The 13,420-nt window shown below is 43.0% G+C and overlaps 1 protein-coding gene across 1 annotated transcript in view; it reads right to left on the bottom strand.

Annotated features, from left to right (window-relative positions):
- The window catches only part of csmd3b (CUB and Sushi multiple domains 3b), a 313,752-nt gene extending 310,122 nt beyond the window's left edge, over positions 1 to 3,630 (bottom strand). The window contains exon 1 of the mRNA XM_046418010.1: positions 2,627 to 3,630. Within this exon, the coding sequence (XP_046273966.1) occupies positions 2,627 to 2,876 (250 nt within the window). The 5' untranslated portion in view covers positions 2,877 to 3,630. The remainder of the gene's footprint in view (positions 1 to 2,626) is intronic.
- Positions 3,631 to 13,420: the final 9,790 nt, after the last annotated feature.

Here is a 13,420-nt window from a genome sequence, read left to right as displayed (position 1 = left end):
AAGAGTAAGGCAATTTTTCAGCAGCTGATATGCAGGGAACTTCAGCTGAGGTGAATTTGTTGACATAAAGTTTAACAGGTCAGTGAAAACCTGTCGCAGACGAGGTCCAAAGTAAGGTTTCAGTCCTCTCCAAGACTGCCCTCCTGCCCTCTTTTAAATCGCTCAAAGACTTCATGGAACGCAGACTCCTAAATTAAAGCCCAGCATCATGACAAAAGATGTTACTGCTTTAGAAATGGCACAGCGTCTTTTGTGTCAAATGTATAAAACAAGTTGAGAAATCAACATTTTTTTTTTTTCCACTAGCTAAAGCAGCGTGTGAATCCATTACTGCCAATTCCCCTTTTAGATTGGTTTTTAGAATAGAGTCGCAGGCCCATACAATGATTGGTTACCTGCCAATGGTCGGTAGGGTAGACTAATTCCCCGGCCACGGCCAAAACGTAACAGCATTTGGCTGGTGGATGATTTTAATTTTCCAGCCTCTTTTTAAAGCCTTGGTCCCTAAAATGTCAGCATAGATCAAAAGGACATTTAATTACGCATTTATTTACCGTTTTGTTCAGCCTTTACACTTTTGAAAAGTGTTGTTATTTGCTTGCTTGCTCTGCCAAATTCCACATCTGCCTTTGACATTTCATTAATCTTAACGGAAATTTGCATTTAACTAAGGCTATTCTTCAACCAGCCTTGATCACACCATTTTTATACTATGAAGAGTGTGGAAATACTACGTTACTATGGGGTCTCTCACAGGCTAGACAGCCATGAAGAGATCAGTGTCAGGATCTCTGTGCCAAAGGGTTTAAAATTAGATCTTTTGTGCCTGAGGAAATCCCTTCGTTCTTGTCTTTGTTCGGTCGACACCCCACAAATCACCATCTCTGATCTGTCCATCAGAGTGAACTTTTTTAAAAAAAAAACCCTGTCCAAATAGGCTACAAAAAGACTGGAGGTTCCTGTAGTTTTAGAGTGAAACTCTAGCTTGCAGTCTGTGAAGGTGCAAAGTCAAGTCAAAGTCTAGACGTTTACAGTGTCGATTGGTTTAATCACAGCAATCCATGGCATTTCTGCTTAGTCAGCCTACACATGATTCCTCCTTCACTGGAGGACCATGGAGACTTTGCAATGACAGTGACACATGGCTCTCAATAGCTTCCACAGAACTTTGCTTTTTTGAGGTCTCCTTTGGCCTCTTGCGCAATTTTCAAAACTCGGTCTCTGCACCTCCGCTCAAAAACATCTCAGCCAACATTGCTTCCAAGTTTTCTGACAAAATTCAACCAGGATGGAGTTGACAGAAGCTCATAGATCTAAGTGAATGTTAGAAACCTAGCCTTAGTCCTGTGTCTCTAAGCTCGCTCTGTCTCGCTCCACTGTAATATTTCTATTTTTATCTGTCACTCAACACTGTTTCCTGTCTTCATCTCCTCATTTCCTCCCCTCCTGCTTTACCTCCTCATAGACCCATTTCTTTCCACTCTCAACCCCCCTGTCTTCCTTTCCTATCCATTTCTTTTCATCCTCTACTCAATTTTCCTCTCTCCTTCCTCTTCTTGAGATACGGTGATGAATGGTCAGTCAGCTTCTACCAAAACGGAAGCCTCACCTGATGCAGCAATGGGTGGGTTTTGCATGAGCGGAGAGGAAGACCAAGATAATGAACGAAAGCGGGAGAGGACGCGCTATACTGTGAATATTTTAAAATTTTATTTCACTTGAGAAGGAATGAGAAGCGAGACAGGGACGAGGGAGACAGGGAAGAGGGGGTGGCATGGTGAGAAAGTGTGTATGGGGGAGAGAGAGAGAGAGAGAGAGAGAGAGTGAGAAAGAAATGGAGAGACACCACCATTTACATGGCATCTTTTGACAGTAGGAAATGAAAACATGGGCATGGTGGTAGAAATTTGGGAATAAAATGCTGTGTTAGACTTGTGCCTCATCACTCTAAACAACTCACGTTCACACACACACACACACATTGAGACAAACACACTCTCGCACACACTTTGGTATAAGCAGCTCACGTTCGCTGCCACAGCCCAAGAGCTACCGCAAGAATATTTATTGGCTTCCAGCTCAATGGCTGTATTGAAGAGAAGGATGGAGGGAAAGATAGAGAGAGAGAGAGAGAGAGAGAGAGAGAGAGAGAGAGAGAGAGAGAGAGAGCAAACTGAAGCAAGCAGAAAATTAGAAAAGAGGAAAAGAGACTGTTGCCGGTTCCATCACTCTCTCCTTCTTCCCCTTCATCCTCCCTGTAAGCCAATTTCTATTTCTCCGCTCTCCTCCGCAACACACCATACATCCAGGCACGCACACACGCACATCGCGCGCCCACGCACATTTCCCCTTTCACTCACACAAATCCACAGACACCTCACAGACACCCTCACACGCACGCACACACACACACAAAGACAGACACGCACGCACGGAAGAAGAAGAAGAAGCTGCATCTTCCTTACGACTGCAGTGGGAAGGCAAAAAAAACTCTCAAGTCTCACCCAAACCGGGATTGCGCGTGCGTGCGTAAGGGCGTTTATGTCACTGCGTGTGAGTGCGCTCGTGTGTGTGTGTGTGTGTGTGTGCGAGCGAGCGCGTATGTGTGCGTGTCGCATCCCCTTACCTTGCGCGCGCGAGGAGAGCGAGCAGAGAACGAGACTCCACAGAAAACAGCGCATCGCCGTCATTCCTCCGTCCGTCATCCTCTCGTTCGTTCCTCTCATCCTCCTCTTCGTCGTCCCCCTCTTCATCCTCCTCTGTAGCGACGAGGGGTGCGCGAGACAGCGTTCCGTGCCGCTATTAGTAATATTATTAGCATCAATACATCTTCCGCGAGCCGAGCGCGAGCCCTCTAAGCTCTCACCGGGCCGCATGCTGCTTCACATCCAGAAAACGGAGAGAGAGAGAGAGAGAGAGGGAGAGAGGAGAGAGAGGGAGAGAGGGACAGAGAGGGGGGAGAGAGAGAGAGAGGGAGAGAGAGAGACGGGGGAGACGGGTGCGTTTTCTTTGCCTCCGCCTTCTAACATAGACTAAATAAATCCTTCACGTCCGAAAATTGACTTTAGTCAACATCCACAAAGAGAAAAGCAGAGGGACGGAGGAGGAGAGGAGGGGACGGACACACAGGTTGTCTCTGTCTTTTAATCCACTCTCTGCTGGGGTTTTTAGCGATGCTTGTCGTCAGTGTCTCTCTATTCCGTCCCGTTCCTTTGCTAAAGAGTGATGGAGAGTGAGGCAGAGCTTCAAATCCACACTTCCTCCGGGCTGCGTCTCCTCTTCATTCTGGAATATCCCTCTTTCTACACAATCTCTTTGCTTTCCCCCCCCTCCTCTCCTGATAAGCCTCTCCTCCCGTGTCGTTTTCTACAGTGTGTGTCTCCTCTTCTTCGTTTGTCTCTTCAAAATTACAAAACGAAAATCCCTTCTGCTCTCTTTCTGTTCCTTGATGTCTCCCCCCCAAAAAAAAACGGACAGGGATAACAGTCCTGTATTTCTTTCCTGGTCGGATAACCCTCCTCTCCTCCTTCTCTTGACTCGTGCTTCTATCAAACCTCTCCTCTTCTTTATTCCTCCTCTTCTCCTCCTTTCCTCTCACAACCGACGGCGAAGAGAAGGGAGCATCTTTACCCCTTCTGAGAATAAAGAGAAATTAATCACTCCTGTCATCATGCTCTCATTCGTTTTGACTTCTTTTCACAAAAGCATCACCATCAGTCATTCATTTTCATTTCCTTACCAAACAAGCCAAACCAGAGCTTGCCCGTTGTGCTGAGGCAGTCCTTCTTTAGTTCTCTCTGAAGTCCAACGAGGAAAAGATAATACGACAATCCCTCTTGTAGTCAGAAACCAGAGGAGACATGTATCATCCCCTCTGCTTGGTACACTTATACCGATGAAGCGGCCGGTGCGTCTCTCTTCCTTCTCCCCGCCGGTACAGAGATGTTGCCTTCAAGTGCTCCTCGTAAGCTCGGCTTCAATTCGCATGCTTTTGGTCGGAAATAACAGACTTAGATGGGCTCTTTTTTTAAAACTAGACTGTTGTCTGAGCGGATGTGAGTTTGTTTTGAACATCGGGATGCATTCAGAGGGTAAAGTGTGGATGAAGCTGTGTGAAAAGGACGAAATGGAGGAGGATCTACTGGCACCAAGGCAGGGCTTTAACTTTTACCTAAGGATGTCCAAATTTGTCTTAAACAAAAGAGGAAAGAAACAAAACCAAGAAACCTGTTCTGAAGCCAAATTCAAACTGAAATCCTTTCAGCAGTGTAACAAAACGTGTTCAGCTTTTCCCAGTAGTCACATGGATTAGCCAATAATGACTTCCCTTATCACTCACTGCTCCACTTGTCCTCTGAAATGAAATCAATACTAGGAAGAGTTTGGGATTTGGTGGCGCATGATAGACGCAGACACTTCAGCGCATCTGTCGGCCCGGAAAAGTAACATGTTTAGTTCTGGCATCTCATTGATTTTCTAGCCAATACTTGTGTACGTTTAAGCAGCTGTATGCTGAGTATTACCGGCTACTGCTTTTTATTGTGATATTAATACAATCTACAGGGTACATGTGTAAACGCACCAAAAACAAGTCAACAAAGACTGATTCAAATTAATCATTTATAACATACATATTAATGTACTATTCATAGCAGTTACTATACTGTCAATTGGCTCCTATGAGTTTGTTGTCGCCTAAATATCACATCTTGGCAACTCAGTCACCGCAGAAGCTTCTTGGATTGTACCGTTAGTTGAATGTGCAACATTGGTAGGTTGGTGCCATCTTATCCAGTTAAAAAAATAAAATCTGATCTGAAAAAAAAAAAAAAAAAAAAAAAAAAAGAGGCAGCAATAAGAAAAGCTATAGAGAAGCATACCTTCTGCCATCTCCAACCCAAAATATTATCACATATTTCAGTTTTATTGAAAGTAATACAATAAACTTGTTGTAATTGGCGTGTTGCCTTTCTTGGGAGTCACGCATTTGATCACTTCCTTCACGCTCTCAAAAGTACTGAGGCCTTTAAATTAAATTGGGTATAGATTTTCACATTGAGAAGAGAAAATTATAAAAGTCAATAACAACAAAAAGCCAAGGCGCTGTGCTGAAGTTAACATGCTGTAAAAATATAAAAGACTCCTCCAAAATAGTACTGGAAATACATATTCACATCATAACACTCTAGTGTGTTTCATCAGCTTGAGTTCACCAGCTGACATTTTGATGGTTTAAAGCAAGTGGAGTTTAATACTCATGGATATCTTTCACAAAACAACAAACTTGTATTTACTGTCAAACCAAACTTATCACCTGCACCAGGAAGTAGAGATATAAAATGGGATATGTTGACGTTAAATCCTTCTCAGTAAATAGCAGAAGCTGACTTCTAGGTTTGATTCTGAGACACTCTGATTTGAACTACTAAATGAACTGTCTGTGTATCTGTTTTTCACATAAATCCAGTGGTTATTCACCACAGAGGAAGCCAACTCATCTCCGGCCACCCGTTTCTTGCTGCGTGGCATGCGGTTTTCCTTCAAGGTTATGAATGGACCGTGTTCAGACTCGAGATGATGTCGAGTCCTTGATCTTGAGGCCATTTGAGTTAAGAGAGTTGGGAGCTAGTGGGAGTAGTTTTTTTTTTGGATAGGGCAGCTGGGGAAAGGGTGAGTTTTAATTCCTTTGGCGTCTAACTGCATTGCTGTCATTGAAAATGAAACAGTAGTTCTGCTACTCTTTGGAGAAGGTCAGTTTAGGGTAAAGCAATACCAACAAACACTGAACGCTGCTGAATATATAAATCAACCTGAATTCCAGATTTCAGTTTAGCTTTACTGTATAGTTGTTAACTTTCCTGTCATTGATCATTTAAGAATCATTTCATTTGTTCTTTATATTTTATGTTTATAGTATCCTGTTATGTTGCTTATCAAATCATACTTAATCAAATGCTATTAGATCCGGCAGTTGAATCCAACCAAGCCAAAAACAACTTGTTGCCAAATACACTTTTTCAGACAAATCCAAACACGTATAAGGAAAAAAATAAATCATCATATTTTTTGATAGAAATAGGAATGTCGTTAAACATCAAGGGACCAAGGGGGGGGGGTCTCATCACCAAATGGCCCCAAGGGAAATAATGCAAACCTCACTCAGAAAACAAGTCATGATAATGGTTGATTTCACTCCCAACGAGAGTGCCTGTGATTTCCCCATTATTCATTCTGTGCAGCTTCACTGTGTGTGTGTGTGTGTGTGTGTACTGAAAGGTTATGGGGCAATGTATGTGTGTTTGTCTGAAATCAGTTTAGGGAATTTCTGTAAGGCGGAGGAAAATCCTCACAGGTGTAGCCATATAAATGTGCCTGTGTGAGGGTTAATGAGAATGTGTGTGGGTGAGTGTGTTGTGTGCCTGAATGTGTGTGTGTTTGTGTGAGAAATCTGCTCCCACACGCTCCCTTAAAGCCCTCTTCTGCCATCTACAGGCACACTCCCTCTCCCTTCTTCTTCCTTCCTCTTTCTCCCCATCACAAACCCGCTGTTAATCATTCTGGCATCGTCTAAATATTCACTGCACGACTCGGGAGTGTGCGCACGCTGTACATACTCGTCTTGTGTGCATGCATCCTACTGCATGTGTGTCTCAAATCCTCTGTGCGCAGATTTGTGGGCCCTACACTGGCTGTAGGTCTGCGTGTTGCTTTCAGCAATCAATAAGCCATGTGTGAGGTTGGTGTCCTGAGAGAGAGACAGGGAAGAGAACAAGCGAGGGGAGTGGAGAGCGGGAGCTAAAGAGGAGAGGATGGCGGGAGGGGTGTGACGTAGCAGATATAGAGGGGTGTGAAGAGCAAAGCAGCAGAAGGCAGAAGAATATAGGATAAGAGTAAGAGAGGGGTGCCCAAGAGAGTAGGGAAAGAGCAAAGAGATGAAACAAGAGGAAAGAGGTAAAAATGAGTATGAGAAGAGAGAGCGAGTGGGAGAAGTCAAAGACGGAGAAAGTAGGAGAAAAGAGAAACAGGAAGGAAGGCAGGGCGAGGGAGACAGAAAAGAGGGCGAAGGGAAAAAAGGGACGTACAGGATGTAAAACATTCAGGCTAGAGAATTGTAGATCGAGACTGAAGAGGAGAAGAAAGAGGAGGGGGGATGGGATGAGTGTCTGTGCGGAAAAATATAAAATGGAAATGTATGTGTGAGAGGGAGAAAGGGCGTGTGTGGGGGGGGGGGGGGAGAGAGAGAGAGAGAGAGGGAGAGAGAGAAAATGAGAAGAAATGAGAGGGTCGAGCTGGAGAGACTTGCATTAGTAATCCACTTTTCTGAATGGTTCTTTGCAGTGGCCCCAAAAAGTAGACATACTGAACAGGCAGCTGTAATGTATTCCAGCATGTCCTAGAAACCCAGGAAACTAAGGTTCACATTACATACTTTACTTCTCCCACTGTATATTAAGTCTTATCCAAGACAGCTTACATATTGAAAGCAGGTAGAGACATCAAAGTCTCGCTCAAAGTAATGTTAATAGAACTGAACCTGTCAGCTTGTCCATGTTTATCCCTGTTGCCTCCTCACAGAATGATACCAGCAGTTCAAACGAGGTTACACACTGTATACCGTTAGATTTTTCCAAAAACCTATTTATTTGTGCCCATTACTGTGCAATTGTTCTGATCACAGCAATCAGTGTTTTATTATCCGATATGACACCACCTGCCCATTTGAATCTTCAAGCCAACAGCTGACAAGCGCTTAAATAAATCGACAATTTCTTCTCCATGTAGGGTCGATATTGTTGTAATTGCGGAAGGCAAAACAGAACATGCCAAATCTTTTAACAATCCATTTACGCAGATTATGTTTTGTATTGTGTTTGTCATGTCTGTGGGATCTCTCAAAACAAGGGCAGCAAGCAAAGCTTTAAGGGAATTCAATTTTTAACTAACAGAAACAGCATCAGCATGAGTTGAGGGGTACTTTAGCAGCAGCGGCACATACTGTCAGTGGTTTCTTTTGAATATTTGTTTCAGCTTGATTATAACATCATAGATTTGCAGTTTGAGAATGATTTTAACTGTTGGACATTGTGTTAAAACCTTACATTGCACACTAAATGAGTAAATCTTTGAGTAAAAACTCGGAGCAAAGGCAAAAGTGTTTAATATGCCTGAAATCTTTTCTCAAAAGTCATTCATAGTATGGCATTATTTTATAGTACATGTGATAAGTAAGAGAAGCACTGCTGTATAAAAAAAAAAAAGAAAAAGAGACATGACAAAAAAGTTTAAAATCCTGCCAACTCTTTATCCTTTAAACAAGTCAACAATGTTGCATGGACTGTGCATGAATTGCCGATTTTGTCAGTTTCAGAAAGTCACAGAAATTTTCACGCAGCCCCTAACTCTCATGTCCGAAAGGTGTGTGTGGAGAGGGATTTCAGGTACTGCTCTACCACCCAACAAGCACTTCTGCTGAGCCGTTCTCACTTCTGACCAACACTACATTCAAGAATAATTTGTCAGAAACCTTTGCCCATTTCACAAATGTTACCAGACCTCTTCATGAGGTCCAGCGTGCTTGTGAGTTGGCCTGTTCAACACACAAGTAAGCTGTAGTTAAAACTGCTGTGCAAGAGGAGGACACTCTGTAACTGTCTTCAGGATTCAGCAATCGTCAAAAGTATCAAGCACATCTGATATGAAGAAGACTCCTGACAGTCGCAGTAGCAATGCTTGAAGAACAGCGGGGCAGCAACGTCCTCACAGCAGGGCGGCAACAAGACCCCCTCAGATGTGTGTTCTGTCGGTTTGACTTCAGCCCTTCTGGGACTGGCATAAAGCGGTCACGTCTAAATGTGAATGAGCAGCCAGCTTAACTGCAACAGTGGGATAGAAGAATCCCATTCTGCTGGAAGTTTTGTGAAGAGCAGCATCCAGGCAGAACAAGTAGGACGGATTTATTTATTTTTTGTCAGTGGAGCATGGTCCCTCAACGGGATATCCGCTAATGAGGTAATTGACTAACGAGATATCCAATCAGGAGCCACAGTGCCGGAGGGCGGGAAGGCGGCTGCTGTCGACACAATCGAGTGATTCCAATTTTACACACACAGACACACACGCACACAGACATTTATGACCACGCATGCTATAACAGAGAGGATATTTGTTCATCACCAGCTGCCTGTGTACAAGCAACGTTGCTTGTGGGGTGTGTATGGTGAGAAACAGATTGTGTATGAGCGTGTGAACATGTGTGTCGGTCGGCGCTGAAAGAGGAGAATGTACGACAAGCGGCAGCATCATTGACTTTACAACAAGGTGCCAGTGGCTATTGCAAGCAGACACACCCGCGCACCAACACACCAGGTTTTGGCTCTGATTAGTTTCACACATGACAGACATCAGGATTGTAAGCCTCAGTTACTCAGAGGATAGACACAGATGCCATCTGACTGAAAAGAGGACGACGGGGGCGAATAGCATTACTGCCAGTGTTTCTGCAGAAACCCTGTGTGTGCAACAGTCAGTCACTGGTGGTAAGAGCTTTCTCTGACACCCTGATTTTGTATATTGTGTTCATGTTGAGTTGAAGGCTACCATAATACTTGATGCGCTGAGTAAGTCCCATGAACGGCGCCATTATGAAAACATGGCCTCATTTTTCTTCTTTCCTGAAAAGCTGCCTTCGTTGAGTTCACCTCTGTCAGGTCTCCCAGATGCAATGCATGCAGCTTGTGTGTCAGAGCAAGAAAACATGTTAGGAATCAAGCACACCTGATGTCTTCTGAAGTGCAGGCACATAATTTTGACGTTCATGATGTTGTTGTTTGATATACAATGTAATATATTAAACACAAAAATACTGATGTATGTAAAGATGGAACGACATGAGAGCTCCCCAAAAGTGAAGCCAGAACATCTTTATCGCCTCCTTGTGGCTGGCTCCATTAGAGGTCACAGACTGCTCCCCCTACATGTTAGCAGATAGGAAATGGGAAAAACAAAAAACTCCAAATTTTATTGTTGGGATTTGGACTTCAGTCTGCTGTAGATATGTTGTGTTCAAGTGACATTTACCTTTTTCGTGTGCTTCAGTTGGTATAAGAAGATTTTTTATTATTATTTCAAAAAATTAAGCAGTTCAGACAAGTCTGACAGCAATCTCTGCCGTACTATTGCACACTGAAGCAAAATATTGATGTGGCGTCTGGTTTTTACGGGGTGAAGCGGACATGGCCCCCAGCAACCTGTCCCCATTACTTTCAGGTAGCGGTGATTTGGATGCAATCTACTGCACTCCATTGCACCATGTATGTGTGGGAGTGTGTGTGCGGTCATAGATGTTTTGTGTGTAATCTTTAATAAAGCGGTGATGGACTGTGGTGTGCAGCCATTTTGAGTGAGATGGACTGAATCTAAGAATTTTACTGCCTGCTCTGATGCTCTCTCACTCTGCCCCCCCCTCTCGCTCTCACGCGCACACGCACACACACACACACACACACACACACACACTACGTTACTCTTTTTTTGAGTCTCACACTGCCTGCAGGAAAGGAGGAATCTTCTAAAATGGTTATTTATCTACATCTCATTCCTTCTTTTCACTGCCTCTTTCCTCTCTACGCAATCAGAGTGGGACACAAACACACCCTCAGTCACACGCACTTATGCACTCACACACACACACACACACGCGCTGGCAGGACAATTTGGGATTGTAAATCCACCACCAACTGAGAAGCTGTCGCCAGCCACACCTGATAAGTAAGAGGTTCTTGGGAGTGTGTGCATCTTCAAGTATACAGACTGTGTGTGTATGTGTTTGGGAAGAGGGGAGTTCAAATTTATGGCTTTCAGTTTAATGAAGTGAACAATGAGGTCACACTTAGAAAATCATCAAAGGAGAGCGAGAGAGCGAGGAACACAGTGGAGCACAAGCACGTCCATCCATTATGCCAAGTGGGAAAGGGATAACAGGGTGCTGTTTGCTGTGCTTGTAATTCGGTGGTGTTGGAATTGAAGAACCAAAAACTAAGATTCAATAGTTAATAATAATAAATATAATACATTTTTTAAAATAAATGTGACAAAAAAATCTCAATAAATCTCGACCAAATGGATCATGGACTTGCCTAAACCTGCACAAACTGATTTTTTGGCCATTTGTAGGCAATTGAAGAGTTTAAACTGATGGTAGAAAAGGTTTGGCTTTAAAGTACCTCACGGTTTTGTCCTGTGGTGTGGTTAGTTGTTATAATATAAAAATCAAAAACAATCTACATGTCTTTGCAACTTTGTCAAAAACAACAATGCCACATTTCTCACTTTAAGTTGATAATTGCAAACCTGATAATACTGTACTTTGACCAATTAACACTTCAAGGAGATACACAGAACATTAGCATTCATGTGGAGTCACCATATGAATGTAAGTCCAATATTCACGCTGCTTTTAGCTTTGTTTTAGGTCAAATACCTATCTCTTTAGTTGTTAAATGCTCTATTATTAACTAACTGTTAACTGAGACACACTGTCATTTGTTGCGGGCTAGACAGCATACAGCAACAGGGGCTTTTTCATTGAAAACAGTGACCTGCTGTGGCTGGAGATGACGCTGACGTGAACAGCGAGAGCGAACCAAGTTGCAAAAGGAAGCCATGTAGCTCTGTATTCCTGAGAGGAACCACAGATACTCTGGAGGCTCTTCACTGTTAGCAGCAGCTTTGAATAAATCCCATCTTTGCAAAGCAAAAAAAAAAGTGTGTCGCTTAATGGTCCTTGTTTCAACTTTGCTCTTGTGCTTGTTCGCTTTGTCCCACCAGTCTCAGAAGTGAAATGCTTCTCCTCATTACAGAAACTGTGCATGCACATTACAAGCTCGTAATCATAATCCTTGGCCTGATCACTCACAAAACAATCGAGCAGAGTTGACTCTAAGGTCCAAATCCCAAGCATGAATATTTACAAGACAACCTGTAGACTGATGAGACTCATTCCACACATGCATGAAGGCTCATCAGCGGTAGGTTTAGTGTCCCTGAATACATCATACAGCAGCTCAGTGAATTGCAATCATTGTGCTGTAGAGACCACATTTCTGTCCATTTCGCCGTTCAAATAACTTGTAGCTCCAATCACCTCTCACAAAGACATGTACCTCAGAACAACAGGCACAAGACAACTAGCTACTGAGCAAGGTGCACACTTAGAGCTAACTTGCTGCCCACTGAAAACTGGAAAGCATTTCATCCACAGGCCTGACGCAGATCACAAAAGGCTTGCAATGCTGCTGCAAAGTCTCTTCCCGAGTAATTTCTTTTTTGTGACACCTATAATAATGAAAAATTTTCAAAGGGCTGATGTACCTGTCATGATTAACTCATTAAACGAGTGTTAAACAAGTTTGCCTATTAGAGCATGCAGATTATACGGGGGTGTTGCTGTATTAGACTCCTTTCATGTTAATAATGAGGTTACACATTATCTCAGATATCGTTTAACTTGTGTATATAAGACCTCTATGTGCATTAAATGATTCTTTATTTCTTTAACTGTGCCTATCAACTATTTTCTTTTGTATATAGGTGGTTTTGCTTTTATTCCTCCTTACAGTGTTTCAGATGCTCGTCATATGGTCCTAACAACTAGAATATAATTAGATGTAAAAAGGACAGAAAATTGAAGTTTCCTGCGTTATCTCAGTCATCTGCTTTTCGAATGACACAGAGGATGACAGAGATGCATGTTGACGATGATAAAAAAAGAAAGAAAAATACAGAATATGCTCAAGGCAACACGCTTGTGTCTACATCTCCTGTGTGCTCAAATGATCTCACTGTGCAGGGATTACCGTAGCCCCCTGCTCAGCGGTGGTGTAGGTATAAAAAGAGCAATATGGGGGACTTACAGCTGCTTACAATCATGCCACGAGGATGTTACTGGGTGTGTGTGAAGATCTTACAGTGCGACTCTTGTCAGCATAAATGCGCCCATATGTCAGGCAATGATAAGAAACCTTGTAAAGAACTGAAGCACTGCTGAATCCTACCAAAAGCTGGTGACTCCGGTGAGGGAGTCTCTCTACACTATGGAGAATGGTTGATGCTGCCAAAATCATCATATTCACCACAGGGTCAGAATCATACTAAGCATTGTTTTTCATCAAGGCTACAGGAAATTCCTACCTACTGATGCCTCTAATTCAGGTTTTCACATCATTATATTCCTTGGTGTAAAGCAGGGAGAATCATTTTTCTTTTAAGAAAACCTTTCTTTTAAGGTTTTATGAACACTTGATCTGAATCTGGTACTTGAAATACCTCATCTTCTACACTTCTCCACACCTACACTACTGAAAACGAAAAAAGACAGAGCTACAGATTCACAGATCCAAATAGTCCATCATAAAAATCACAA

This window comes from Scatophagus argus, chromosome 17 (assembly GCF_020382885.2).
Source record: "Scatophagus argus isolate fScaArg1 chromosome 17, fScaArg1.pri, whole genome shotgun sequence".
NCBI classification, from domain to species: domain Eukaryota; kingdom Metazoa; phylum Chordata; class Actinopteri; family Scatophagidae; genus Scatophagus; species Scatophagus argus.
The sequence above is the reverse complement of the archived record's forward strand: the minus strand, read 5'-3'. Positions and strand labels throughout refer to the sequence as shown.